The 26,653-nt window shown below is 44.3% G+C and overlaps 1 protein-coding gene across 4 annotated transcripts; it reads right to left on the bottom strand.

Moving 5' to 3' along the window:
* Positions 1–1,466: 1,466 nt before the first annotated feature.
* sbk1 (SH3 domain binding kinase 1) lies at positions 1,467–25,500 on the bottom strand. 4 transcript variants are annotated; one of them, XM_033040686.1, is made up of 5 exons: positions 25,049–25,500; positions 22,914–23,079; positions 20,855–21,051; positions 10,277–10,479; positions 1,467–7,535 (listed from the first exon to the last, which is right to left on the bottom strand). In XM_033040686.1, exons 3-5 carry the CDS (start codon positions 21,042–21,044, stop codon positions 6,747–6,749), a joined length of 1,182 nt encoding a protein of 393 aa, XP_032896577.1. In that variant the 5' UTR covers positions 21,045–21,051; positions 22,914–23,079; positions 25,049–25,500; the 3' UTR covers positions 1,467–6,746. The 4 variants fall into 4 exon arrangements, with proteins under 4 accessions (XP_032896577.1, XP_032896575.1, XP_032896576.1 ...); XM_033040684.1 differs by having other exon boundaries at positions 22,919–23,079; XM_033040685.1 differs by lacking the exon at positions 22,914–23,079.
* Between the last annotated feature and the right edge of the window lie 1,153 nt (positions 25,501–26,653).

The raw sequence follows: 26,653 nt of genomic DNA, 5'->3' as shown, positions 1-26,653 counted from the left end.
ATTAGAAATAAGTACACAAAAGACCGGTTCAAACCAAATAGTTTTTATTATATTCACAACAAAACATGGAAAAATTGCACAGATCTGCAGAATCACTACTAAGATCAGATCAATGGGCACTTTACATTCTAGGACACTCAAGGATAACATATCAATAGATCATATTCCGCATATATCAGTGTACAACGAGATACAATTGCATATGATTATTATTGCATTAACTGTCTTCAGACAGCACATGCTCTTGACTGATTAGAAAGCCAGGGCTCCAGCAGTTCCCTGGACTTGACTGACATCCTGTTGTGTAACGGCAACAGGCTCAGTTGAGGTGGATATTGAAATCTCTGAACATCCTACCAAGCACATAATACAAATATTGGGATGTGTCTTACTACCTATATGTATCTGCTACATTGTTGGTGGAAGAATATACCAGTACTTTTGGGGACAAATGGCCATTATTATTTACGCTCAGTAGATAACAGTTTGAATTACGTGGAGAACGAACCTGACCTGATACAAAACGACCAACTTGCTCACTTTGCAAAGTCGGAATTTACACCTTAAACCAAATGGACTTTCATCATCATCTACGACAAGGGTTTTGATTTAATTAAGTCCCCTGTAATCCCACTTAGAAATTCCACGTTGGCATGAACACAATAAATGGTTGTAAACCATCATCACACCCTCTCTGGCAGGTAGTTGAGAAACAACTTCCAAGGCAGGAGGATATTAACCAGAGAAAGACCAACATGAAATTGTGATTATATCAATCCCAAGATTTCTTCAGAGGATACACTGTGGTGGATGTTAATTTGTGTTTATTGTTGTTTTTTATTGTATGTATGACTGCAGGCACGAAATTTCGTTCAGACCGTAAGGTCTGAATGACAATAAAGGTATTCAATTCAATTTCAGAGTTTGAGTTCTTTTTTTTTTTTGCCAGAAAATCTCGGTTAGAAGGAGAGTAATGCCCCTGTCCCACTTAGAAAACCTGAACGGAAACCTCTGGAGACTATGCGCCCCACCCAAGGTTTCCGTGCGGTTCCCGGAGGTTCCCGGAGGTTTTTGTCAGTCTCCCTACCTGCTTCCACTACCTACAACCTCCGGCAAACACCTGCAACCTCCGGGAACCGCAAGGAAACCTTGGGTGGGGCGCAAAGTCTCCAGAGGTTTCCGTTCAGGTTTCCTAAGTGGGACAGGGGCATAAGGAATGCGATTCAGACTAATTTTTCCTTTGAAGCAAGGTTGTATTTTAATGCTCAACTTCATATGCATTTTAAGTCATTTAAAAGGCCGTCAACTAATCCAAATCCTAAAAAAGGATCTACTGATATCCGTAGTGGGTAATGCTGGAAGCTAATATTAAAGTGGTAACAGGGCACTTGAGAAATAATAGATTGAGTAGAATTAAAATTGATTTTTGAAAAGAAAATTTTAATTGGCAAATCCGTTCATTTTTAGGATGGTGACTGGCAGGGCTAACACTGAATGTGGTGCATTTAGATCTCAGGAGGTCTTCAATAACATCCCATGTAAATTAAAATAAATAAAACTACAGCACAAGTAGTGAGGGTAATAAATTGGCATAGATTGACTATATTGGTTAATGGTCAGGAAACCAGAGATTATTGGTGCAGAGGCCCCAGCTATTCATAAACTAAATGTTAAAGCCACAGAATAAGAGGTCTGGCATTCAGAATAGAGGGTAGAAGAAACTTCTTCACCCAGAGGATGGTGATCCTGTAGAATTCTCTATCCAAGGAGATGGTGGTATACAGTTACTGGCTATAGTCAGGCCAGCTTGATCAATGGTTGGTTCAGAACGTGACTCTGAGGTAAAAGATCAGATAAGATCTTATTGAATGGTGGAGTAGTCTTGTGGATTCCCTTGCATCCTTATTGTGCCCTCACCTGATTGATTACATATTCCTCAGTCTAAAATATCGTGGGCTCACATGCTAAAGATGAAGGATATTAGTCCTGAAATTGAGCAATTACACATTCCTGACTCTTTGTTAAATAGCACCAAACCAAGCACAGCACTTGGGTTATAGAGAGGGAAGCCCACTGTGGGCTTCACTGGTAGCAGTGTTGCACACAAGGGGACGTAGCTACAAAATAAGGGGCCAGTCATTTAAAAATGAGAGGCATGGGGATTTCATCTCTCAGAGAGTGGTGAATGTCTGCAATTCTCACCCCCAAGGATGGTTGACCAGATCATTAGAGATATTTAAGGTGGAGGTAGATAAATATTTGAACAACACAAGAATTGAGGGTTACAGGGATGTGGCACAGAAGAGTTGAGGAAAGCCATTATCATATCGAGTGGTAGGAGGCGTCATTCAGCCGTGTCCTGCAGCCTTTTTTTGTGTTCTTGTAAACACACCAAGGGCAGGTATATCGTCTCACTGTACACATGACAATAAACTAAAAGGGTTATATTCAAAATGAAACTTTGTCCACTGTAACACCATGGGAGAGGGATAGAACAGTTGTGGGGTCCGTGTTGTGGGCAGTATAACCTGTGGAACAGTGGGTACTTTAAAACTCTCTTGTTCAGTCCTGTTTTACAAGGAGTTCATTGAAAGAGGATTCCACTGAACATACACTGAATTTAAAAAAAGGAAATGTGCATAGAAGTAGGTGAAAATAAACTGGCAATATGCTATTGGTAGGAAAGATTATCTTTATCCAGAGTCAGATCAGGAAACAATGTCAATGTACAAAGGCTATAGTATGTCTGCAATATGAACAAAATTACCAAAAATTCTAATTACTTCTTAAATCTTTTGATGTATTTACTTTCTCTTCCTAACACGACGAGATTGAGGTATGTACATACTAGCATAAACTGAGGTAAAAGGAGCATTGTTATATCGGTAGATCTACAAAAGCTCTATTTCTAAAATTATTGCAAACCACACACACACAACGTATAAGGACCACTGCCCTTTGTAGCAGCACTAAAGGTTATAGTCCTCTCTACACAAAGTGCTCTATTTAAAATTCTCTCTTCACCCCTTTACTAATACTGCAACCCAGTCAAAGTTCAGTGCCTAGTGGCCAAAGATATGATGCGATGTGTTCCACTGGGGCTGCAGTGACAACTGTGGGTCACACAACTTCAAGACACAACAGCATTTGACCAGAGAAGCAGCCACGGTAATTCTTGTAACACCCCCCCCCCCTCCTTTAAAAAGTGCTTCTAACATTATACTTGGATTATTATATTGTTAATATCATTGTGATTTTCTACTCACCCTGTTCATGCTACATAGTGAACAGGAATGAGATGAAACATTTGAGCTCCATGTGTTGATGCAGTACCAGTCTGCACAGAGACCCTTCCCCTGGACCTCACTCTGGGTATGTCTCCTCTTGCAGGGGAATACAAATAACCCGTTCCCTCCTGGGTGCCTCTCTGCATTTCTACTGCGAGGTTTACACAGTCGAATGGATACAGTATGAGATTTTCACAGACCAACTGTTACACATTACTGAAATCCTTAGAATTAATAGCACTTACAAATCTAACACTTACACAAGTGAGGCGTATTAATGACTGTTTTAATTACCCCAGCTATCTAATTGTAAAAATTCATAATCTTACAGAACTGCAATTAAACATTGCGAGCTACTTGATATTCCCATTTTAAAACTGTGAGCTACACAAATAGCTCATTATGCAAATTTTTGCCTGATGCTCACTTTTACCAGATGTCATCTTCCATCCCATTTCCTGTCCATCTAAAGTCACTCTCTCATCTTCATGCAAGCCAGTGCCAATGGCATTTTTCCACCAGACAGCCGCCTATTCACACAGCACGATGCTGCCCTGGTGCCCAGCAGAATCCAGAACAGAAGAGATTCCAGTGACTCAATACACAATTAAGCAGCAACAACATTATTTCCAGGGGAACGTTCCCTTGCAATGAGATAGGCAAGGGGTCGAATCCCCATGAGTTGCCAATTTCATTTTCAGTATCAATCTTTGTGAGGGTGGGGTTCGGGAGATGGTACTTTGCAGGATTTATCCAGCATCTGTTTGATCTTGTTGTATGACCCGTTTGACATGGGGCTGACAATCCAGGCAACATCTCAGTGAATCTTAGTGTCATTCAACATGGATACAAGCCCTTCGGCCCAACTTGCCCATGCCAACCAAGAAGCCCTATCTGCACTAACTCTACATATTCACATTTGACTCATATCTCTCTAAAACTTTCTTATCCATGCACCTGTCCAAATGTCTTTGAAATGTTATATTGCCCGCCTCAACTACGTCCTCTGGCACCTCGTTCTTCTGCACTCTTTCTATTGCGACCACATTTTTCCTGTGGTGTAGCACTGGAACTGTACACAATATTACAAGTACGACTTAAGCAATGTTTTGTACATCTTCAACATGACATCCCAATTTTTATGCTCAATATACAGCTGTAAAGGTAAGCATGCCAAATGCTTTCATCACTACCCTATCTAACTGTGTCAGCGTTTTGAGGGAACGTGGACTTGCATCCCAAGGTCTCTCTGTATATCCACAATCCCAAGGTCCCTGCCATTTATTTCGGGTCTAGTCCCTGCATTGGGGCTGAGTGCTGAGGGAAGATGGTAGGAAAGTAGAAGCCTATATATGGTAGGTATATATAGGTATATATAGGTAGGTATGAGATGGTAAGTAATAGGTAGAAACATCAGAGAAAAAAAGTTTTTATATAATAGGCAGATGGATGCAGGTCAGGGAGAGGAGAGGGAAAGGTTAAGACATTGGCTTACAAGAAAACCCAGAGACAATGAGCTGTGAGGGGGACAGTTGCAGATGTCAATGAGATTAATAAAATGGGGAATTCAATGACAGATTAAATTTAATGCTGTGGATTGTGAAGTATTACATTTTGGTACGAAGAAAAGAGGCATAAACAAGAGGGTCCAATTCTAAAGAACAGAGATTAGATGAGGTGCGGGTGTGGATAATTTTGTACAAGATGTGAATCAAAATGCGTACTGTAACCAAGGCTTTATAGAGGCATAAAGTTCACATAAAGAAGTCTCAGTGAACCTTCATAAACACTGGTTCATTCACCACTAAAGTATTGTGTCCATGCTTCAGGAACGATGTGAACGTATAGAGAGGGTGTTAAAGAGAGTTAACAACATGATTTCAGGGATAAAGGATTTTAGACAGACTTGAGAAACAGTGCTTTAGGAGATTACAAACAGAACTGTTAGGGGGGTTTTTACGGTCGTGAAAAGTATAGAAGAGGCAGAAAGAAACTGTTCCCGCCAGCAGAGCAGTTAAAATCAAGGTGACACAGCGTGAAAGTGATTGGCAAGAGAAACAAAAGTGACAAGTACTTAAAAAACCCCCATTGATTATGGGACAAACTAAAATCCACTCTTGGGTGGTAGTTGAGGCAGCATCAATTACAGCATTTTGAAAGGAGCAGGATTAATGTCTAAGAAATGAGAATTTGCAGGGCTAAGGAGAGAGGATGTGAGACGAACTCGGTGGCTTTTATATGGAGATGGGATGGAATCAAAAGGTTGAATTACTTTCTTCCATGCCGTAATCATCCTGGGATTTTAGAATTCTAATAATTTCAGAGATTAGGAACCAAAGTGGCAGGCTTGACATTGGAAAAAGTTGCTAGAAAAAAAATAATCATAGGGGCTGAATGCAGTAATGTCTATATACACTAAACCAAGATTACTGCTTTTCTCAGCATGACAAGCATCCTGTCAACTGCATCACACCACGTGCAGCATTAATTGTAAACCTTAGCGTGATAAAAATTACCCCAAGTTAACACCCTTGGAAAATCTACCAACATTCTTAAAAAGAGTCAATTTCAAATGTTTCCTATTGTAACTGAGACCAGATTGAGAGACCATAAACATCTGGGAACTGACTAGTTGGTATTCCAGTAACAAGAAGGGCTCAAAAGTAAAATGCATATACAGAGAGTATGTGGAACTTACTGCCCCAGAGAGTAGTTGTAACAAATAACATAACTGAAATTAAAACAATTAAGGATATTAGAGCAAAAAACATGTGATATGCTTTTAGAGGGGAGATGGAAGGAGACTTGATGATGAGGCAGTTGGACCAAATGGTTTATTTCAAGGCCGTTAATATTTTGTATGCTTTCAAAAGTGGTGGTCATGGTAATTAGTACACTGTGTTTTAAACCTTTCCCAAGAGCTTCCTTGGGTGAGGCCAGAGTATCTCTGGTCCCACCAGCCTCTGTACTCTGCTACAATGGATCTTCATTGTTACTCTCGGTCACCCACCCAAGATCATGCGTGTTTGTGTCAGAGGGCAGACCTGGCTGTGAACCCTCTTGTAACCAAATTACCCCATGAATTTACTTTGAAGAATGGCCTGTTGGATAAGGCAGGGACGAACCGTACTGCGCTACACGCTCAAGATTAACAGCAGCTGGACCTGTCCAAAGTTTGACCCACAGTCAAGACACAGTGTTTTTAATCCACGAGCTGAATTTAAATATTGTTCCCAGCCCACTTCCACCCACACTCATTCAAGAGGAGATTGCACCTTTGAAGCAGTCTGTAACTTGGGGCTGTGGAGCTTTCTGCACAACTCAAGTGAGTCCATCTACATTGTTTCAACATATTACACATTTCTGTTGACTTTGAAGAAGGACCCACTTGCATGAGGTTTCAAAATATTACCTGACTAACTCGCTACACCAGTGCACACCTACTAATGGATTAGAAGATTAAACACAGATTTCAATCGCCGTAGCACCAATCATTCGTCCTTTGCTCTTGTCCTGTCTTCCATCCAGCCTGCTCCCAGATGTTTGTGCACTCAACTCATTCGACATGGATGTGAACCTGGACCCTGGTGCTTCTGACAGGAGGCTTCTTCTCAAAGGTGTTGGCATGCTGGGAGCCGGCCCCTCACGTTTGGCTGCCGACAGAGCGGATTTATCCGAGGAATGGGTTCTACATCGATAAGAAGCCCTTCTTCTCAATTCTGCCATTAAGTCACATTTCAGGAAATAAAAGACCTCCTTGACAGAACACCTTTTATCTGGATCAATAGCCAGCAACCTTCCAAACATCCGGAGGGCTCCATCCGTGAATCTTTTCCATTGGGAGGGAAATCCACTCAGGCGACCCCTTTGCCACTGCACAAACTCCTCGTAGAAGACGTCAGAGGGCTGGGCAGCTTCCCAGGGGAAGTTTCCAGTCAGCATGCAGAAGATCAGCACACCAAATGCCCAGATGTCAATACTGCAATCAACCAGGAAGCCTTCAGTTCTGTTTGCCTGGCAGACCTCAGGAGCGGTGTAGGGGATGGTGCCACTGATACGCTTCACCCTGCAGCCTACCTTGCGTGTCATCCCAAAGTCAGACAGCTTGACCCTTCTGCACTCTTTATCAAACAGGAGGACGTTCTCTGGCTTGATGTCCCTGTGCACCAGGTTTTTGCTGTGCATGTAGTCAATGGCCAAACCCAGCTGCTGAACACAGCGCTTCACTGTGTCCTCCGGCAGACCCAACTGCACAGAAAGAGGAAATGGTTAGATGCGACCAGTCCCAGCACCCACCTCCGTGGCTTTAGCGCTTTCAAGGAAAGTTCTCTGCAACTGTGCCGAGGATGAATTCTCGACCTCCCAATCTACTTCACAATGCCCCTTGCAGTATTTTTTTTTAATCTGCACTTTCTTTGCACAGAGAGTTGTGAGTGTGGAATTCTCTGCCTCAGGGGGCAGTGGAGGCCGGTTCTCTGCATGCTTTCAAGAGAGAGTTAGATAGGGCTCTTAAAGATAGCGGAGTCAAGGGATATGGGGAAAAGGCAGGAACGGGGTACTGACTGTGGATGATCAGCCATGATCACATTGAATGGCAGTGCTGGCTCGAAGGGCCGAATGGCCTACTCCTGCACCTATTGTCTATTGATTATAGTAGTGGGGGGAATGAGGATAGGCTAGCATTGGAAATATCTATGGATGAACCCTTTAGAAACAGCAGCCATAGTTCTGCACATTTCAAAGTAGTCATGGAAATACTGTAGATAAGGTTGGACCTGGAATTAAGATGATGAATGGGAGCGGACCGATTTCAAGGGTACAAAGCAGGACTAGGTCAGGTGAAAGATGGGGATGTCGACTAGAGACAAAATAATATCCAATAAGTGGGGATACAAGGAACTGCAGATACTGGTTTACAGAAAATTACACAAAGCGCTGGAGTAATTCAGCAGGTCATGTAGCATCTCCGGAGATCATAGATAATTGACGTTTCGGGTCTGAAGGGGGGTCACAATGTGAAACGTCCATGTTCCATGTTCACCAGAATTGCTGCCTGTCCCGCTGAGTTACTCCAACACTTTGTGCTATTTTTATCCAATGTGGGAGGCATTTAAAGACAAAATAGAATGAGCTCAGATTCAGCATGTCCCTGTAAGAGCAAGAACCATAGATAGTATGAGTTGGAAACCTTGGTTAACAAAAGAAACTGAAAGGTTAAACAAATAGGAAGGAAGCATCCGTCAGGTTTTGAGGTTTATAGTGAATAGATGATAGAGAGAACGCAAAACAAATTAGGAGGGCAAAAAGAGAATATGAAATGGCCTTGGCAAGCAGGATTATGGTGAATTCCAGGCATATTAGAAGCAAGAAGGTAGCTGGGGAAAGAATGGATCCCCTCTGGGAAATTTTCTATGGGAAGCAAGGGATATGAGTGAATCCTAAATGAACACTTCTCATAGGTAATAAGGAGCAGGACATGGAGAGGGATGTGGAGAGGGATGCTGATAATCTGGATAATGTCTGTATCAGGACAGAGGAAGGACCAGAGATATTGACACATTGAGATGGATAACTTCCCAACACCTGACAGCATCTGCCCCAGGATGTTCTGGGAAGCAAGGGAGAGGATTGCTGGGGCTTGGATGCAGATTCTTGCAATTTGGTTAGCCGCAGGATAGCTAATGTTATCCAATTCAGAAAGGGCAGTGAAGATAATCGGGGAAATTACACTTGTGAGTCTTGCATCAGTAGCAGAGAAATTAATGGATGGGATTTATGTTCCCTTGGAAAGGCTCGGGGGCAATTAAGAGACAATATGTTTTGTGTCGGGGAAATCCTGTCTCACAAATCTAATCAAGTTTTGTTTTGAGGTAGATAATTGATAAAGAATGGTAACAAAATGATGTGCATGGGCTTCAGCAAGGCTTTTGACAAGGTCTTATTCAGTGGCCTGATTAAGACGGTGATGGCATATGGGATCCAAACTTGGCTTGTGATGGGAAGCAAGGGGTAGTGATTGAGGAATGTTTTTCTGACCGCACGTCTGTAGCCAGTGGTGTAGCGCTGGGACCATTGATAATGACTTGGAGTAGAATGTAGACAGACTGATACGTGGAGCAGAAGTTGGAAAAGGAGGTTGCGAAAGGATACAGAGTTACCATGAACAGCTGGAAAGTTGGACAGAGCAGGGACAGATGGAATTTGTCTCAAACATGCCTGAGGTGATGTATTTTGGCATGTCAAATACTAACAGGACATGTATAGTAAAATGGTTGGGACTTTGGCGATGTTGATGTACAGAGGGACCACAGATAGAATATTCATTGTTTCTTGAAAACTGCAACACAGATGGACAGGGTGTTCGCACGCTTGCCAGCACAAGCAGTGATATAAGAGTTGGGACGTCATGCTACAGCTGTACAAAACATTGGCCAGGCCACTCTTGGAGTATTGTGTACAGTTCTGGTCACCAACCAGTAAGGATTTGGTGGCATGAAAGAGTTCAGAAGATGTTGGTTGGAATGGAGAGTTTTGGATGGTCTAGGTTTATTCTCACTGGAGTGAGAGGCTGAGGGACGATTTTGTTAAGTTTTGTAAAGTGTTGAGGGGCATAGTCAGAGTCTTTTTCCTTGGTTGGAGGGGTCTAAAACTAGAGGGCGTGGGTTAAGATGAGAGGGGGAAAAAATCAAAGTAGATTTAGGGGTGCCAGCTTTTCCCACACACAGGATCATATGGACCATATGGACCAAGCTGTCAGAGAAAGGGATAAAATGGTAGAGGCAGGGATAATTACAATGTTTAAAAGGCTTACTTAGATAGGCAATAAGCAGAGGGATACGGATCTGCCTTCAGCAAATGGGATTAACACAGGCAGTCATCATAGTTGGTATGTTTGAGTTGTGCTGAAGGGCCCGTATCTGTGCAGTACTACTCTATACCTAACTTAATATCCTGATTGGAAAGATTTCTGGGATTTATTGGCGCCTCACCTGGGGAGGAATGATGTCGAACAAATCACCTCCTGGAGCGTACTCCTGACCAAACACATAGCAGTCCTCCGTCTCAAAGACCACGTCAAAGACCTTGATGATAAAAGGGTTGGAGGAGAGGTTGTTCGTGACACTATACTCTCTCAGGAAATTCTTCAGCTTTGTTTTATTTTTATTCAAAAACTTTAAAGCCATTTTAGTTCCTGCAGAGAGATGCAGAGAGAAAGCAGCTGTAAAGAACAGAATCTGAAAGGCTCGCCATGCAGCAGAGGAGTGAGGCAGCAATGCCTGCTTGGCTAAAAGCATGCAATTTATTTGACATTAGTTTACAACAAAAGCCAAACCTTGCGGTGACTACAAGCAAGTGATAGTTGATGCAATAGGCATAGGGCCAAGGAAAGGGTTGTAGTGTGAATGGCTATTTGCACAGCAACTACAGGTTAGAAGATGCCATCTTCGCCTATCACCCACTTGGGTTTTCTTCAAAGATGCCACCTTCTAAAAGAGAGATAACTATGCATCATTTATTCTGGAGCAGTGGACATTACCTACTCAACACCACATCTCAAAACACTTCACACAACTCAGTACTTTGAGATTGCAGTGCTAGTTTTCTAGGGAATAAGTCAGTCATCCGGCACCAACAACATCGTGTACACAGCAATCAGGAGAGGTTGGACAACTTTGATTGTTTCCTCTGGAGCTTTGGAGGTTGAAGAGACATTGTGAGAGACATAGAATGGATAGAGAGTCAAAATCTATTCTAGGGGGAACAGGTCAGAGGGGTAAAGTTTAAAAGCTGGGTAGGACATGTTTATTTGTTTATTTATTACACAGTGGGTGCCTGCAACATGGTAGTGAAGGCAGATATGATAGTGGCATTTAAGAGGTTTTAGATAGGCTCACGGATATGCAGGGAATGGGGGAATATGGACTACATGCAAACAGAGGAGATTAACTTGTTCGGCACAGTCACCTTAGGCCGAAGTATCTGGTCCTATGCTATACCATTCTATGTTCTATGGATAGGAAAGATGAGGAGGATATGAGCCATGCACAAGCAAGTTAGACAAGCTCAAGTATGCAACTCGGTCAACATGGATGAGTTAGGCTGAAGGGCCTGTTCCTGTGCTGTATAGTCCTATTACTCTGAATTGGTGCCATTAGTCTGCGTTTGGACCATATTTCATGAACCTTTCTCATCCATGCACCTGTCCATCCTTTGTTTTAACCAATCTGTGCATTGTTCTACAATGTTCTGTCAATAAATCTTTGGATTAATGCGTTATGAAAACTGCCCATCTCTTTTCTGACAACAATAGACAATAGGTGCAGGAGTAGGCCATTCGGCCCCTCGAGCCAGCACTACCATTCAATGTGATCATGGCTGATCATCCACAATCCGTACCCCATTCCTGCCTTCTCCCCATCTTCCCTGACTCCACTATCTTTAAGAGCCCTATCTAGCTCTCTCTTGAAAGTATCCAGAGAACCTGCCTCTACTGCCCTCTGAGGCAGAGAATTCCACAGACTCACAACTCTCTGTGTGAAAAAGTGTTTCCTCATTTCTAAAATAGCTTACCCCTTATTCTTAAACTGTGGTCCCTGGTTCTGGACTCCCCGAACATCGGGAACATGGTTCCTGCCTCTAGCGTGTCCAAACCCTTAATAATCTTATATGTTTCAATAAGATCCCCTCTCATCCTTCTAAATTCCAGAGTATACAAGCCCAGCCGCTCCATTCTCTCAGCATATGACCGTCCCACCATCCCGGGAATTAACCTTGTGAACCTATGCTGCACTCCCTCAATAGCAAGAATGTTCTTCCTCAAACTCGGAGACCAAAATTGCACACAATATTCCAGGTGTAGTCTCAATAGGGCCCTGTACAACTGCCAAAGGACCTCTTTGCTCCTGTACTCAACTCCTCTTGTTATGCAGGCCAACATGCCATTCGCTTTCTTCACTGCCTGCTGTACCTGCATGATTACTTTCATTGACCGAAGAACAAGGCCCCGCAGATTCCATTGTACTTCCCCTTTTCCCAACTTGACACCATTCAGATAATAATCTGCCTTCCTGTTTTTGCTACCAAAGTGGATAACCTCACATTTATCCACATTAAACTGCATCTGCCATGCATCTGCCCACTCACCCAACCTGTCCAAGTCACCCTGCATTCTCATAGCATCCTCCTCACAGATCACACTGCCTCCCACCTTTGTGTCATCTGCAAATTTGCTAATGTTACTTGTAATCCCTTCATCTAAATCATTAATATATATTGTAAATAGCTGCAGTCCCAGCACCGAGCTTTGCGGTACCCCACTAGTCACTGCCTGTCATTCTGAAAGGGACCCGTTAATCCCTACTCTTTGTAACATTATCAGCTATCTCCAAGGTGCTCTAGATTATCTTGGAACAATTCTTTGTTTGCTCAATGCATCAATGCACAGACCACATTTCTACTCGACAAAATGTAAGAGATATCAATACAACTATTGCATTTGTTGAATGCACCTTTGACCATTCAAGTTGTACATTTTCTCTTTCTCAGACCAGCATGCTTAGATGGATCAGGATTGGCATGCCAACCTGAACGGTTCATCTTCCAGAATTTCAAGAACTTCAAGTTTATTAAGCTGGAAACGTTGCAGAATGGATTCACTAGGTTGTTACAGGATTGGAGGCTTGAGCCAAAAGGAGAGTGTGGATAGGCTGGGTCTTTCTTCTCTGGAGTATTGGAGACTGACCAGCAACCTTAGAGCTTTATTAAACCATGAAGGGCATTGATAAGGAGAATGGTCATTCGTCAATGGTGATGGTCCTCTTCGTAGAGTAGGGGAATCCATAACTAGAGGAGATAGGCTTAAAGTGAAGGGGGAGAGATTTAAGAGAGACACAAGAGATCATCTATTCCAGTGAAGAACGTGGTCCAGGTGTTCTATATGGAATGGTTTGACAGAGGAAGCTGTAAAGGCGGGTACAATGGTGACATCTAGGGACATCAGATAAGTAAGTGGATAGAAAAGGTTGAGGGAATTGGGCCAAATGGGACTAGTTCAGTTGCAAAGCCTGGTTGGCATGGACAGGTTGGGCCAAAAGGCCTTTTTCTGTGTTGTATGACTGACAATAATTCCGTGCCAGGGACATTCCCCATTTTGAAGGATTGTTAGGTTGGACAATCTTTCAGATAGAGAGATTGTGAGGTTCGCTTTGTGTAGCTATCTGTATCTATATCAAAAATCTGCCCTGCCTCCCCGATGGTTATTTCCTCTTCAAGCAGCTCCCTGCGGAGGAATTCTTTGTGGTGTTCCATCCGGAGTGTTTCTTCTATAACTGCTATCAGTAGGTGGTCTTATTTGTCCCTGATGATTATGTTTTTTGAGATCTGCTGTTTCCACCAATAAGTCATGTAAATTTTTTTTTTAAGACAGGCAGCTGCATCATCTGCTTATGTTGCCAAATTATCACAGCAATTTCATTTATCCACAGAAGGCATGTGACTTCCGATGTGCTTTGCTGCATTGCTCGAGGCACTTGCCTTTCAATCTCTGGGAACGCTTCCTTCTGGGCTAGACTGATTTCTATCGTATGTGATGGACCAGATGTTATCAGCTTTCTTTACCTTGCCCATGGACTAAACTGGGCTCACCTCTCAATATTTGAAAGGTCAAGGAATTGAAGGCGATGGGGAGCTGTCATTGATGAGATGAGATGAGGATTGGAGAAGGAGTAATTGTGCAGTCTGTCCCTGTATCCAGTTCACTTACATACTCATGAAAAGCCAAAACAGCACCAATCCTTGTGGAACAATACTCATTGCATTTTGCCTACTGGAAAAAAGGTCAATTTACAGTATGTGCACTCTATCATTAGACAGCCATTGTACTATCCATGTCAAAGTGCAATCTCTTGCACTTTGAGCTTTTTATTTTTGATAGTATCCCTAGTTGCTGCATCAAAGGTCTTCTGGAAATCAGAGTATCTGCATGGCTTTCACCTCATCCACAGTACCTGGTAATTCTTCAAAGAGCTTCAATAAAATGGTCAAACACGTATCTCCTTCATAAAACCATGTTAACTTTGCCCAATTACTTTGATTTTTTCTTTATTAATGCCCTGCTACAAGATCTTTACTAAGAGAAAATAAACAGAATATTACACCTACAGAAAAAGTGCAGAGAAGACAAGTGCAAGAGCCGCAATGGGATTGATTGGAAGGTCAATAATTCTTCCTTGTGGATTATAAGAGGTCCGTTCAAGGGGCAAGAGGAAACTGTTCTTAAAATCTGGTGGTACGTGCTTTCAAGGTTATGTGTCTTCCCTGCCCGATGGGAGGGAAGAAGAGAGAACAACTAAGGTGTGAGTGGTCCCAGATTATATCAGCTGCTTTCCCCCCTGAGGCAGTGAGAAGTATACGGGTTCCAGCCATACTTTGACCAATTTTTAATAACGTGATATTAATCAATGAAAAGGATTAGCTACAGGCTAGAGGAAGAATACACAATTTGGGGAGGGAATAATTTAGTGGATTAAGAATGGATCAGGCCAGGGTGTAGGTTCACCGCAGGTTACAATTGGGTTCCGATCCAGAGAACTTTTTGTAACCCAAACAGTTTGTCAATCGGAAGTGCGGCCATCCAGTAATATATTTAAATAAAAATCTAGGCCAACACACGCTGCCTCGACAAGGCCAGCAGAATAATCAAGGACGAGTTGCATCCTGGCCACTCCTTCTTCTCCTCTCTTCCATTATAGAAGTGTGAAAATGCACACCTCCAGATTCAGTAACAGTTTCTTCCCAACTGTTATCAGGCCGACTGAATCATCCTACCAAAACCAGAGAGCAATCCTGAACTACTATCTACCTCATTGGTGACCTCATTGGTGACAGATTCAGGACTGGGCATGGCCCCTGCTTGGCCAGCCTTCACAAATGGGGCAGCAGCCCAACCCCACGGTGTGCTTGTGGAGAGCAGCAAACAATGTAACACATCATTGAAGCATGCCCTCAACAAAGACTCAAAGGAGGACTTGTCACCCTTCATACAGCAGATCAAGAGGCAACTGCTTGGCTAAAGGACTTTGCATTCGCTAAATAAATAAATTGCTGACCCTTGGACTATCATTGTTCGGACTTTGCTGGCTTTACCTTGCACTAAAAGTTATTCCCTTATCATGTATCTATACACTGTGAATGGCTCAATTGTAATCGTGTATTGTCTTTCCGCTGACTGGGAAACACACAACAAAACCTTTTCACTGCACCTCGGTACACGTGACTATAAACTAAACTGAACTGACCACGAGTAGTAAATCAGGGTATTTAACCCAACCATTTCAGATATCTCTAAAAGGTGCAATGATCGTGCCACAAACAGAGTCCCCACATGGCAAACAATAGGTCTACAGGCCACAGCAGCCAGCCAATCCATCCCTACTGCGTCCTGAATGCTCACTCTATGTACGGGCTATACACATCGGGGTTCAAAACCTGGGGCGGACCTGTGAAGCTGTAATGGAACCATAGCTATTTGAAGGCGGATTATGTGATTATATGCTAGACACATTCCTTGGGGAAAGGGAACAAGTCAGGGTTCCCCATTTACAAAAGGAAGAGCAAAACAAAACAAAAAGGTTGGAGGCGGGGGGGCAGGGAACAAATGCAGGCTGCATGACAATTGCCAGTTTAATATATGTGGGAACCAGGCTGAATATCAAAAGCTCAGTGAAAATATCAATTGGGCAAGGAGTGTAGACTTACAGCCAACATTAAAAAGATACATAAATTGTCACCAACTCTGCCTACAATCTGGGACCAAAATAGATACTTACTCATGGAAGCAGAGGGTTTGACTGAAGAATTTAATAATTCTTTACATCTTTCTAGAAAGGAAAAAGATGATGCATTGTTCACTCAACTGTAAAAGAGGAGGTGGTGGAGATGGCGAATAGGCTAGAAGTTAATAAAGAGGAAGTGTTGGAAATGCCATGTTTAAGGTCAGTTGCATTAGCTGAGATTATACCGATAGAGAAATAAGGATGAAAATTGCAGAACTACTGACCAAACTTCTTTGGTGCAAGAGAATAGAAGGATTCCTATTGCTGGTTGCAAACATGCCTGTATGTAGTAGGTCACGTGATGGGCACTGTGTACAGTTTGCACATACTTGTTACTTATGGGCCTGTCTCACTTGGCGATTTTTTAGGCAACTGCCGGCGACTGTCATAGTCATAGCAGGTCGCCGAAAAACCGGCGACAACCTACGTCATCCTGGCGACAACCTACGACAGCATCAAACCCACTGTCGCCAAAAATGTTTCAACATGTTGACAATTTAGCGGCGATCAGAAAGACGCTACGACGTTTTGCGCGACTGAGGAGACTACTCCCAGCAACCTCATGGCGACAAACTAGTCTCCTGTAGTTGCCTAAAAAATCACCTAAGTGGAATAGGCCCATAAAGTAGGTATGTTGCAAAGCCTACCTGAAGCGTCGTTGAAGATCTGCCGTTGCGGGTGTGCGCGATTTTGGCGCCGTTTAGAGGGGGCGGGTTTAAAACGCGATTTTCTCTAGGCTGTTCCAATCGAAAATGTTCAGCCTAGTTAATTATTAACGAAAAATCGCTGGAAGACCCCGTCGCAAAAGCTATTATTAGGTTTAAAGGCCTTGAATAATAGTTATAGTAGTTTAAAAATCAATCTCTAAACCCGCGACCGCCAGCAACCGCAGGGTCTCATAAAGCAAATAGCAGAAGTTAGGTTGTATATTTTTACATTAAAAAGGGCTTCTAAAGATCCCTTTATACTAAGTTTAATATTGCGAGTAGCTCAATTTGGGCCCATTATATCGCGCAGTATTTTTCTCGGCATTTGGGGCACAAATCTACCGCAATGTGAACGTTCTAAACCAGCGCGTTCCACAGGGACCCACTGGAAAGCTGATTTAAATGGGCATTTATTTACAGCAATTAAACACTAAATTCCTTCCATTTGGCCTATAAATTAATGTAAATGAGATTTAAAAATCATGTTTTATTGTGAATTATTTGTGAATATTATTTGGACATTTAGGCTATTTAAAAATGTTAATCATTTATTAAGAAATGGATAGATGTTTAGATCTAGTAATTGAAGTCTGAAATTAGCTACAATTAGGTAACTAACTAATTATATGCTTTAATTTCAGGTCATCCAAGTAAGATTATTTTATATTTGTTTCAGAATGCTTCAATCTATGATAACTGAAAATTTCATTCAGTTCTCTTAATTTTTAAGAAAGTTATGGGCTTTTGACTGTTCACGATCACAGCTTTTTTGTTATGTCCATAGAAAATCAATAGGGAACAAGATGCTCATTTCCCAGTATGAAAATGGCCATAACTTTTTAAATACTTGAGATATGAAAGTGAATTAGGTGTCAAATTAAACTTATTTTTATGCTTTATCTGATGGGATAAATTACAGACTTGATTTTTAAAATCTCAAAATTTTGTAACATTGCTACATAAAGGGTTCACCTGAGATTCACCTGGCTGGTTCCTGAGAATGTCTCTGTTTAGAGAAGTTAAGGTTTAAGCCTCTTCTTTTGAGTTTAGGGTAATGGGAAATTACCTCATTGAAATGTATAAAATTATCTCATGGTTTGACTGGGTAGATGCAGGGGGGATGTGTTCCCTGGCTGAAAAGTGGGTGGGAGCGCGGAGGGGGCAAGTTTCAAAATGTGGGGTAAGCCATTTAAGACTGAAATAAGAAATGATGTCACAAGGTACTGTAGATGCTGGTTTACAGAAAAAGAAAACGTGCTGGAGTAACTCAGCAAATCAGGCAGCTTCTCTGGAGGACATGGATAGGTGACACGTTGGGGTGGGAACCTTCTTCAGCGCTGAAGACAAGGTCCTGCCCTAAAACGTCACATATCCATGTTTTCCAGGGATACTGCCTAACCTGCCGAGTTACTCCAGCACTTTGTTTAGGGACAAATGTTTTCATTCAGATGGTGGTAAATCTTTAGAATTCCCTACCCTGGGCAAATGTGGAGATTTAGTCCCCCAGTTACTTCAGAACAGATCAATAATATTATGGATCCTAGAGCAACAAAGGATATGCAGGAAGATAGTTTTGAGACGCAAGATCTGGTGAATGGCGGTTCAGATTCACGGCACCAAACATCTAAATCCTGCTTCTATTTCTTATGTTCTTGCAACTTGTCCCACTGACATATCATTAAATACAACCTTCCCCACAGTCAGACAGACGTCACAAATAGCATGTTCCCCTCTGGGATGGCATGCTTCTGTCATGGAGATGCCTCACTTGCTTTCAGGTTTGCCGATGCGCAGCTGATTGGGTTAATTGCTCAAGAACCATTCTCCATGAGGAGATGACACTGGGCTTGTGTCACAGGTTAAACCTACAGGCAGGACTCTATATAAAAATAGCTTCTGCGAACTTGTACACAAGCAGCCTGACAATAGCAGCAAACTGATGAACACTGACTTGCAGAGTGACTGGATTTAAGAAAGAATCAATGTTTCTCCTCCTTCTGTCATTTCATACTCTTTACATTTTGAAATCCCTGCTGTGACTAACCCACACCTTGCGACTTGGAAGCAGCAACAATCTTGTTCAGCGTTATTTTCCACTCTGGTACCTGGTTTACTCCTGGTGAATGGGGATTAGAGTGTGTGAATTAGTCAGAGAGGCAGAGGGTTAAATATAGAATCTACCGCTTGGTTTAGTTTCACAGGATCGATCTCCAGCATTCCCTACACTCGGTTACAGCAGTAGCCACACCAGGAGGAAACAAACTGACCTACATACAGCTTCCATCTTACATCACTGAAAAATAGGCTAATTAAACAGAGCCAAGGAATTGGCCGATTCATAATATAGTCGGCAGCACAGGAGTTGATTGTATGATCCCACTCTCGGCTGCTGCCTTCCAAAAGAGTTCTGTTCTAGCTGCTTTTGTTGGAAACTGCGAGCACCCAGCTCGATGCTAAAGAGAGAGTGTGAACAATGGGCTGAGCGGAGACAAGACTGTTCACAACAACAGCACTGGGGAAGTGAAAGCACCAAGAGCGGCTCGCGGTGCAGCGAACACAAGCTCTTTGTAACTGAGACACTGAACACAGGCAAACTCTGACCGCTTCACAGTTTTTTGGCTCCGAAATGTGCCGAGTTGTTTAGCTAAAGTAGAGAAGCTAGAGGAAAAAAATTAAAAATAGACTCAGCTCTGATCACGGTTTGAGGAAATGCAGCACCAAACTCAAACCCAATCCAGTCGCTGTGTCCACTGTGACCTTTGCCCTGTGCTCAGTTTCTCAGTTCCAAAGGGCTTGCTTATTATTTTACAAACAAATCCTATTCCACATCCGTACTCCACTAGCAGATAGACCCTCCATTTACCCACACTCCCTAAACCTCATCTCAGTGGATCCATCTGCTCACCCACCTGATCCCCCAATCCCACAGCCACGCTACTGCAGGATCCGTTAACCTCATCTATTAACCCTCCCACGAGATCCTTTTACTTTCCTCCAGCATGTCTCTGCAACCCACTAATCATCCTGTCCTTCCAATCCTCGCCTGCTCTCTGCCCAAATGCTGGCTTACACTCCTTTCAAAGCACACATTTGTGTTCTGATACAGTGAGCTCCAAGCACAGCAACACAAAGCCCCCATTGTCGTGACAAGTGTTGTCAGACAGTGGAAGCGAGGCAGCAGGAGAAAGATAGAAGAGGCAGAGAATGACATAAATGTACAGGAGCAGAGCAGCGGGTGGCTTTTTGGGAAAACAGCTATTGCATCGGTGAAGGTTCCCATTAGTTGATCCCTGGGGCTCTTGCAAAAAGAAAAAATGACCCAGACTGTGGGGGACATAAATGGGATAAATCAGTGCCTCCTTCTACTTTGCTTCCCAGAATATTATATAACATCTGTAACAACCCACATTATCTAGAAAAGCACAGCACAGAAAGCAGCCATCCGGCCCCCGTGCCCATGCTGGCCAAAACCAATCTCGGGCTTATCCCACTTCCCAGCTCTCACTTATAGGTTTGCAAATATTTTGATATAAATGTGATGAGGGCTTCTCCTTCCATCGCCCGGTCAGACTGCAAGTTCCACACCATCCTCTGAATTGTCCTCCAATATTTCCGATCAACATTCATCTCTGTTCATATGTTATTGACATCTCTGCCAAGGGAAGTCACTCCTTTCTCTTCACCTTGTTTTTAGCCACTTGGCTTTCCTCTTTATCCTCAGTCCATTTTGTTCCAACCTGATAGACAGTTTTTTCTACAAACTTTAACACTTCCTTCCACCCCCTCAAAAAAAAAAAACACATGCTGCTCAACCTGCTGAGTTCCTCCAGCAGATTGCTTGTTGCTTCTGACACATGGCAGTTGCTCCTTCGAGGTCTGTCCCTGCAGGATAAGCACTACTGGAACAGGGATCTGGCAGAAACTCATGGCACCCATCCTAAAATGCAGCACCCACTGGAGATCCGTATGTGGGTTGCAAACAGCGCGCTGAGCAGGAGATCATTGGCGTTTGGATGCTTGAAGTTACCTGTAACTTTGTGAATGACGAGCTCCACCTTGCCGTACGTTCCCTTTCCCAGCTCTCGAATGAAATCATAGTGTTTGTGGATGTCGGAGGTGGACAGGTTTCGCACGGTCAGGCTTTGCGCCTCGTCGGTCACGCCCACCATGGTGTACGAGCTTCGAGGCGGCTCCTGCTCAGCCCCACAAACGCTCATCCTAACACTAAAAGGGCCAAAAGGACAGCAAGGGGTTAGCAGACCATTGTAGAGTTGGAGAGAGCAGCTTGGTTAAAAGGCTTTACACAATGACCATCTTGGGCAGTAGCAGGTTGTTCCCTCTCTTCTACCACCCCAGGCTCCTTGCTACCAACAGACTTTTAAACTTTATTTCATCCACAAAACCACATGCATCTGCTGTGGGGGAGTTTACTTTTGGGCAACCATTGATGTACATGTGCAATATATATCCTCTGGGGTCATTGGAACACAACCTGGTAACAGCGGGCAGGCAGAAGGACACCAGCCCATAACCTGTCCCGGTGATTATAAAGTGAAGTTAGATTTAACCATTCGATCTTCACAATTTTTGAAAATAATATTATAAAGTAACTGCAAAAAAACAATCTGTTGGAGAAACTCAGCAAGCCAGGCAGCTTCTGAGGAGGCAGAAGGATGGCCATGCAAATGACTAGGTATCTGGACTGGATTTATTTCGTTGGAAGACAGAGACACAAGGGATTGCAGATGTTGGAACCCTGAGCAAAACACAAAGCCCTGGAGGAACTCAGCAGGTCAGGCAGCATCTGTGGAAGAAAATGGACAGATGACATTTTGGGCAAGGACTTTTCTCACCCAAAACAATGCCTGACCATTCTTTCCACGGATGCTGCCTGCCTGACATGTTGTGTTTCTTCAATACTTTGCATTTTGCTCAAGATACCAGCACCTGCAGTTCTTTAACTTCCTCCTCACTCCACCCAGGACTTCCCTACACTCCACCTCCTTCAGGACGACTGTCCATACATTGTCCTAGCCTCGAAGTAACGATATGGACACAGACCCTTCAGACGACCGAGTACATGCCAACCATTGATTGTCCACTTTCTCATCCACACTCGGGGCAATTTACAATTAACCTACAAACCCGCACATCTTTGGGATGTGGCAGGAAGCCGGAGCACCCAGAAGAAAACCACATGGCCACAGGGAGAACGTACTAACTCCACGCAGACAGCATCCGAGGTCAGGATCGAACCCTGGTCTCCGGCGTTGTCAGGCAACGGCTCTACCAGTATTGTCCCTTTGGTACAGTGACTGGACACATCCGACCTACATGGCACTACAAGGATAAAGTGGCTCGGAAAGGAAGGAGGCTGCAACAGAGCCTCTGAGCACAAGGGGAACAGTTTCTATCTCGGTCAAAGATAGGTAAGCTTCATATTAATGACTTACCACTAGAAAAGAGACAGGAGTGTAAGTTGGAGCCCCTCCATCTGTCTGTCTCTCTCCACACTTACATTCTCAGAGGACATGGCATAATTCTATTTCTTGCATCAGCCAGTTTCAATGAGAGTATTTGAAATTCAGTGCATTCATCAAACAGCCACTGATTTAATCGGCCCCATTAACCCTTGGTGCAGTTGAGATTTTCAAATATTTGGAACAGTGGCCCTCTTCACCCAGTTCCCAGCTCATCGGCCTCCCACCAGCCCTCATTGTAGGCAGTGAAAGATGCACTGTGGCAGAGTTCTCTCTCTGACTGACATGAGCCTTCCCACTCGGCAAACTGTTGGGAAACAATCATTCATTCAGATGCAGTCAACAGCATTCCTTCAGAAAATAATGTCTTGGGAGATGGATGGGGGAATTGAGAGACAACATCTGCTTCATGTTTTAGTGGTTAGATAAACAGGTGGACCTTTGGCTCGCAGTGCTCCACTGCTCATTTATTGTGGACTCAGTGACCAAGATTGGTTGCTGTTACTAATCAACAACTCCACGCAGCATGTGACTGCAGATTGGTGCAAAACGGTCGACAAATATATTGGGGAGGTGGAGGGAGAAAGCATAGGACGCTAGAAATACTCAGCCGATCAGGCAGCATCTGGTCTTCCCTGACCAAGTCCCGTGTCCACTCGACAAGGCCCTTCCTCCAACCCGAGATGCTGATGAATCTGCACAAGGAACTGCAGGTGCTGGAATCTTGAGCAGAACACAAAGTGCCGGAGGAACTCAGCGGGTCAGGCAGCATCTGTAGAGAGCACAGAGAGGTGGCTTTGGGGGGGGAGGGGGGAGGGGGGGGTGAAACCCTTTTGTTACTGATGTGACTCAGTCTGGTCCATCACAGATAGATACAGCCCTCCCCACTCACTAAAACACCTATATGACACTGGTTTAGTACATGTGATAACTATAAACCCGTGAAAAACTTTGTATGCTAATCAATCAAATTATACTATACACGAGTATAATGAGTATTAGGGTTGCACACGGTAGAGTTGCTCTGCCTGACAGCGCTAGAGACCCAAGTTCGATCCCGACTATGGGTGCTCTCTGTATGGAGTTTGTACGTTCTCCAGGTGACCACATAAATTTTCTCAGAGATCTTTGGTTTCCTCCCACACTCCACAGAGGTACAGGTTTATAGGATGATTGGCTTGGTATAAGTGTAAATTGTCCCTTGTGTGTGTAGGATAGTGTTAAAATGCGGGGATCGCTGGTCGGTGCGAACTCACTGGGTCGAAGGGCCTGTTTCCGCGCTGTATCTCTAAACTAAACTAAAATGAGTACTCCCAGGCCATACTGAGGTACAAAAGGTAGTGCAAAGATTAAAAAAATCAAAATATAATATTTCAGTTACAGAGAAAGTGCAGATAGAAAAGTGTAAGAGCTGCAATAAGGTAGGCTGGAAGATCAGGACTACACTCTAGTTTTTGGTATGTGCTTTTAAGATGTTATGTCTTCTGTATGACAGGAGCGGGAATGACCAGGGTGCAAGTGGTCCTTGCTTATGTTGGCTGCTTTGTTAAGGCACTATGAAGTGGATGGTGTAAAGTATGGCCCGTATGATGGACTGGGCTACATCTACAACTCTCTATAATTTCCTTCAGTCTTGAGCAGAGATTTTGCCAGACCAACCTGTGATGCATTCCGATAGGATGCTTTCCACGGGGCATCTGCAGAAGTTGGCAAGAGCTGTTTGAAACTTCCTCCGTCTGCTGATGAATTAGAGGCATTGGTGTGTGTGCTTTCTTATCCGTAGCTTGAATGTGGTCCGGCCAAAATAAATTATTGATGATATTTACGCCTGAGAACTTGAAGTCCCCACACCACCAGGTTCAGGAAAAGCTACGTTCTTACAACCATTAGATTCCTGAACCAACCAGCACATACATACTCAATCCTGTCTCGGCAACCGAACACCACAGCTCGCTCACCTCTTTGTACTACGGTGGGCTTAGATTTTTTTTCTTATTGTATTTTGCACGGGTTTTTTTCTTTTAGAAAATGTGTGTGATTTATGTGCATTAATTGTGTGTTTACATCAACGTGCCTGTAATGCGGCTGCAAGACTTCCATTGTGCCTGGACCTCGCCACAGTCCTACTTTGGACAGTGAACTCGATGTGACACATGTCGAGGCTCAGTCTAGTTCGGAAGACCATTGACAGCGAGTGGGTGAAAGCCTCTCATGATACGATGGAGGCATGACAGAATCTGGTCTACATAAACAATCGCCACTACCTCTACTTTCAGTCTATAGACCCGAAACGTCACCTATTAATTTTCTCCACAAATGCTGCCCGACCCGCTGAGTTACTCCAGTATGTTTGCGTTTGTCTCCGGACAACGTTTGTGTTCAACTCTGACCGCGCGATGTCATTGCTGATACATAATAGACTGGGCGAGGGTACACCGTGCTCGAGTTGAAGGGCAGACACATGGTGGAAGGTGGTGCCCGGAGGAATACTCCCCACCCCACCCCACCGCTGGGAAGCAGCAAGCCATCCAGCGACAGTCGCCGGACCGCGGTTACAGGGACCCGCGTCGCTGAATCAACGGCGCTTCTAAACCGTCCCCATTCTCAATGGCAGCGCTACCACCGAGCGCTAACAGCCTCCCACCGAGAGCCGCTGTCCCGGGCAGTAGCGGAGCCCGGAGGCGATCCTTTGTACTCGGCGCCAGCACCTGGCGGCGGCTCGGCCGCTCCCTCTCACTCACCTGCAGGTCCTCGACACCCGAGTGTCCTCCACATGCTCCCGCTCCCTCGGCTCGACCAGCCTTCCCTGTCTGTTGCCCAGTTGGAAGTGAGGGGTGCCTCGCTGGGGCGGGCCGTGGCCGTGAGAGTGACCGCGCTCCCCCTCCCCTCACCCGGCAACCAGGGTCCTGGCGATGCGCCTTTGTCTGCTCCGACCCCTCTTCCTGCTGACCAGTCTCTGCTGCTGCCCCCCTCTCTCTCTTTCTTTCGCTCTCTGGGGCAAACTTCAGGCTTTGCCCTCCCCGTGGGCTGCAGGACGGGTGCCAACCACGCTCCGCTCGCTGCCCACTGACCACAACAGCCGCTCTGTTCGCTGTCCACGCACCGCTCATTCACATCGCGTTCCGCCCCACACCATCCCTCCCCATGCAAGAATCAAACCATCCTTCCTTCACGGCGCTTGAGTCCTATCGCCCTGCCCATTCAAGTCTTAAACCCATCCTCCAATAACAACGTCGGGTCCTAGTGCCCTTTCCCTTCCCATTCCAGTCGAAACACACCCTCCTTAACAACGTTAGGTCCTAGTGCAAATTCCAAACCTTATACCCCTCTTCACAACCCTAGGTCCTAATGCCCTTCCCATTCAAGTGTTAACCTCCCTCGTCCCTCCTCAACAACGTTGCCAGTGTTAGTTCCATCTTTGATTTGTTAACCTATAAACATCCAAACTCTGTCAACCCCCCCCCCCCACCCACCCTCGCAGGTGTCTACCTATTACCTGCCGCGCTCTGTCCTGCCTCTCCCCTTTACCAGCTTTCTTCATCTCCCTCCCCCCACTACAATCTGCCTGAAGTGGGGTCTCGACCCCAAACGTCACCTACTCATGTTCTCCAGAGATACTGCTTAACCTGCTGAGTTACTCCAGAACTTTGTGTTCTTTTGTGTATTAACCAGCGTTTGCTACATTTTGACTGCTTGAGGGGAAGACGTCCTCCTTTTTGATTAAAAAAAGTTCTCCACTGATGGGAGTTTTGTGAGACCCTCTCACTGCCCCCCCCCTCCCCCCTCCCCCCCCCCCCCTCCCCCCCCCTCCGTGATTCAAGAGAGTCTCACACCTTCTGTTCATAACTGGCCTTTGATCCAACCATCTGCCTGTCAACCCTCTCTTGCCTGTGTTCACCTAACACCTGCCTCTCCTCCCTCCTAGCTTCCCCCCCCCCCCACACCCATCAGTCTGAAGAAGGGACTTGACCCAAAGTGTCACCTATCCATGTTGTCCAGGGAGATGCTGCCTGACCTGGTGAATTACTCCAGCACTGTATGTCCTTTTGTGCATTTACCAGCATCTGCAGTTCTTTGTTTCAACATCCAGCATATTAACGCTCTATCCCACGCTGCTTCACCAGCACTTTACCTTTCAATAAGCAGCACTTTAGTTGTGCAAAACTCCAGCCCATCTTAAAACCCTGTTCACTAACTTTTTCACAAACTCCTCCTCTCTAACTTATCTTCTCAGTGTACTATCAATCAGAGCAGATACCATACATAAATACAATCAAGTCAATCTCAAGTACAATGGATAGAGCAAACAATCTTTGTGGCCCTTGCACTTTCTTTTATCTGCTCTT

The sequence above is a fragment of the Amblyraja radiata genome, chromosome 22 (genome assembly GCF_010909765.2).
Source record: "Amblyraja radiata isolate CabotCenter1 chromosome 22, sAmbRad1.1.pri, whole genome shotgun sequence".
Lineage (NCBI taxonomy): Eukaryota > Metazoa > Chordata > Chondrichthyes > Rajiformes > Rajidae > Amblyraja > Amblyraja radiata.
Note: the sequence above shows the minus strand (reverse complement) of the source record. Positions and strands in the feature narration are given on the sequence as shown.

Bases quoted from the DNA above. Each gene is read 5' to 3' on its own strand.
- sbk1 (XM_033040684.1), bottom strand. From the start codon at position 25,417: ATGAGCGGTGCGTGGACAGCGAACAGAGCGGCTGTTGTGGTCAGTGGG. The intron at 23,080-25,048 runs GTGAGTGAGAGG...TGCTCTCTACAG, and splicing joins CGGGTGTCGAGGACCTGCAG to ATGCTGCCTGACCCGCTGAG. The intron at 21,052-22,918 runs GCTGAGTATTTC...TGGCCCTTTTAG, and splicing joins GACCAGATGCTGCCTGATCG to TGTTAGGATGAGCGTTTGTG.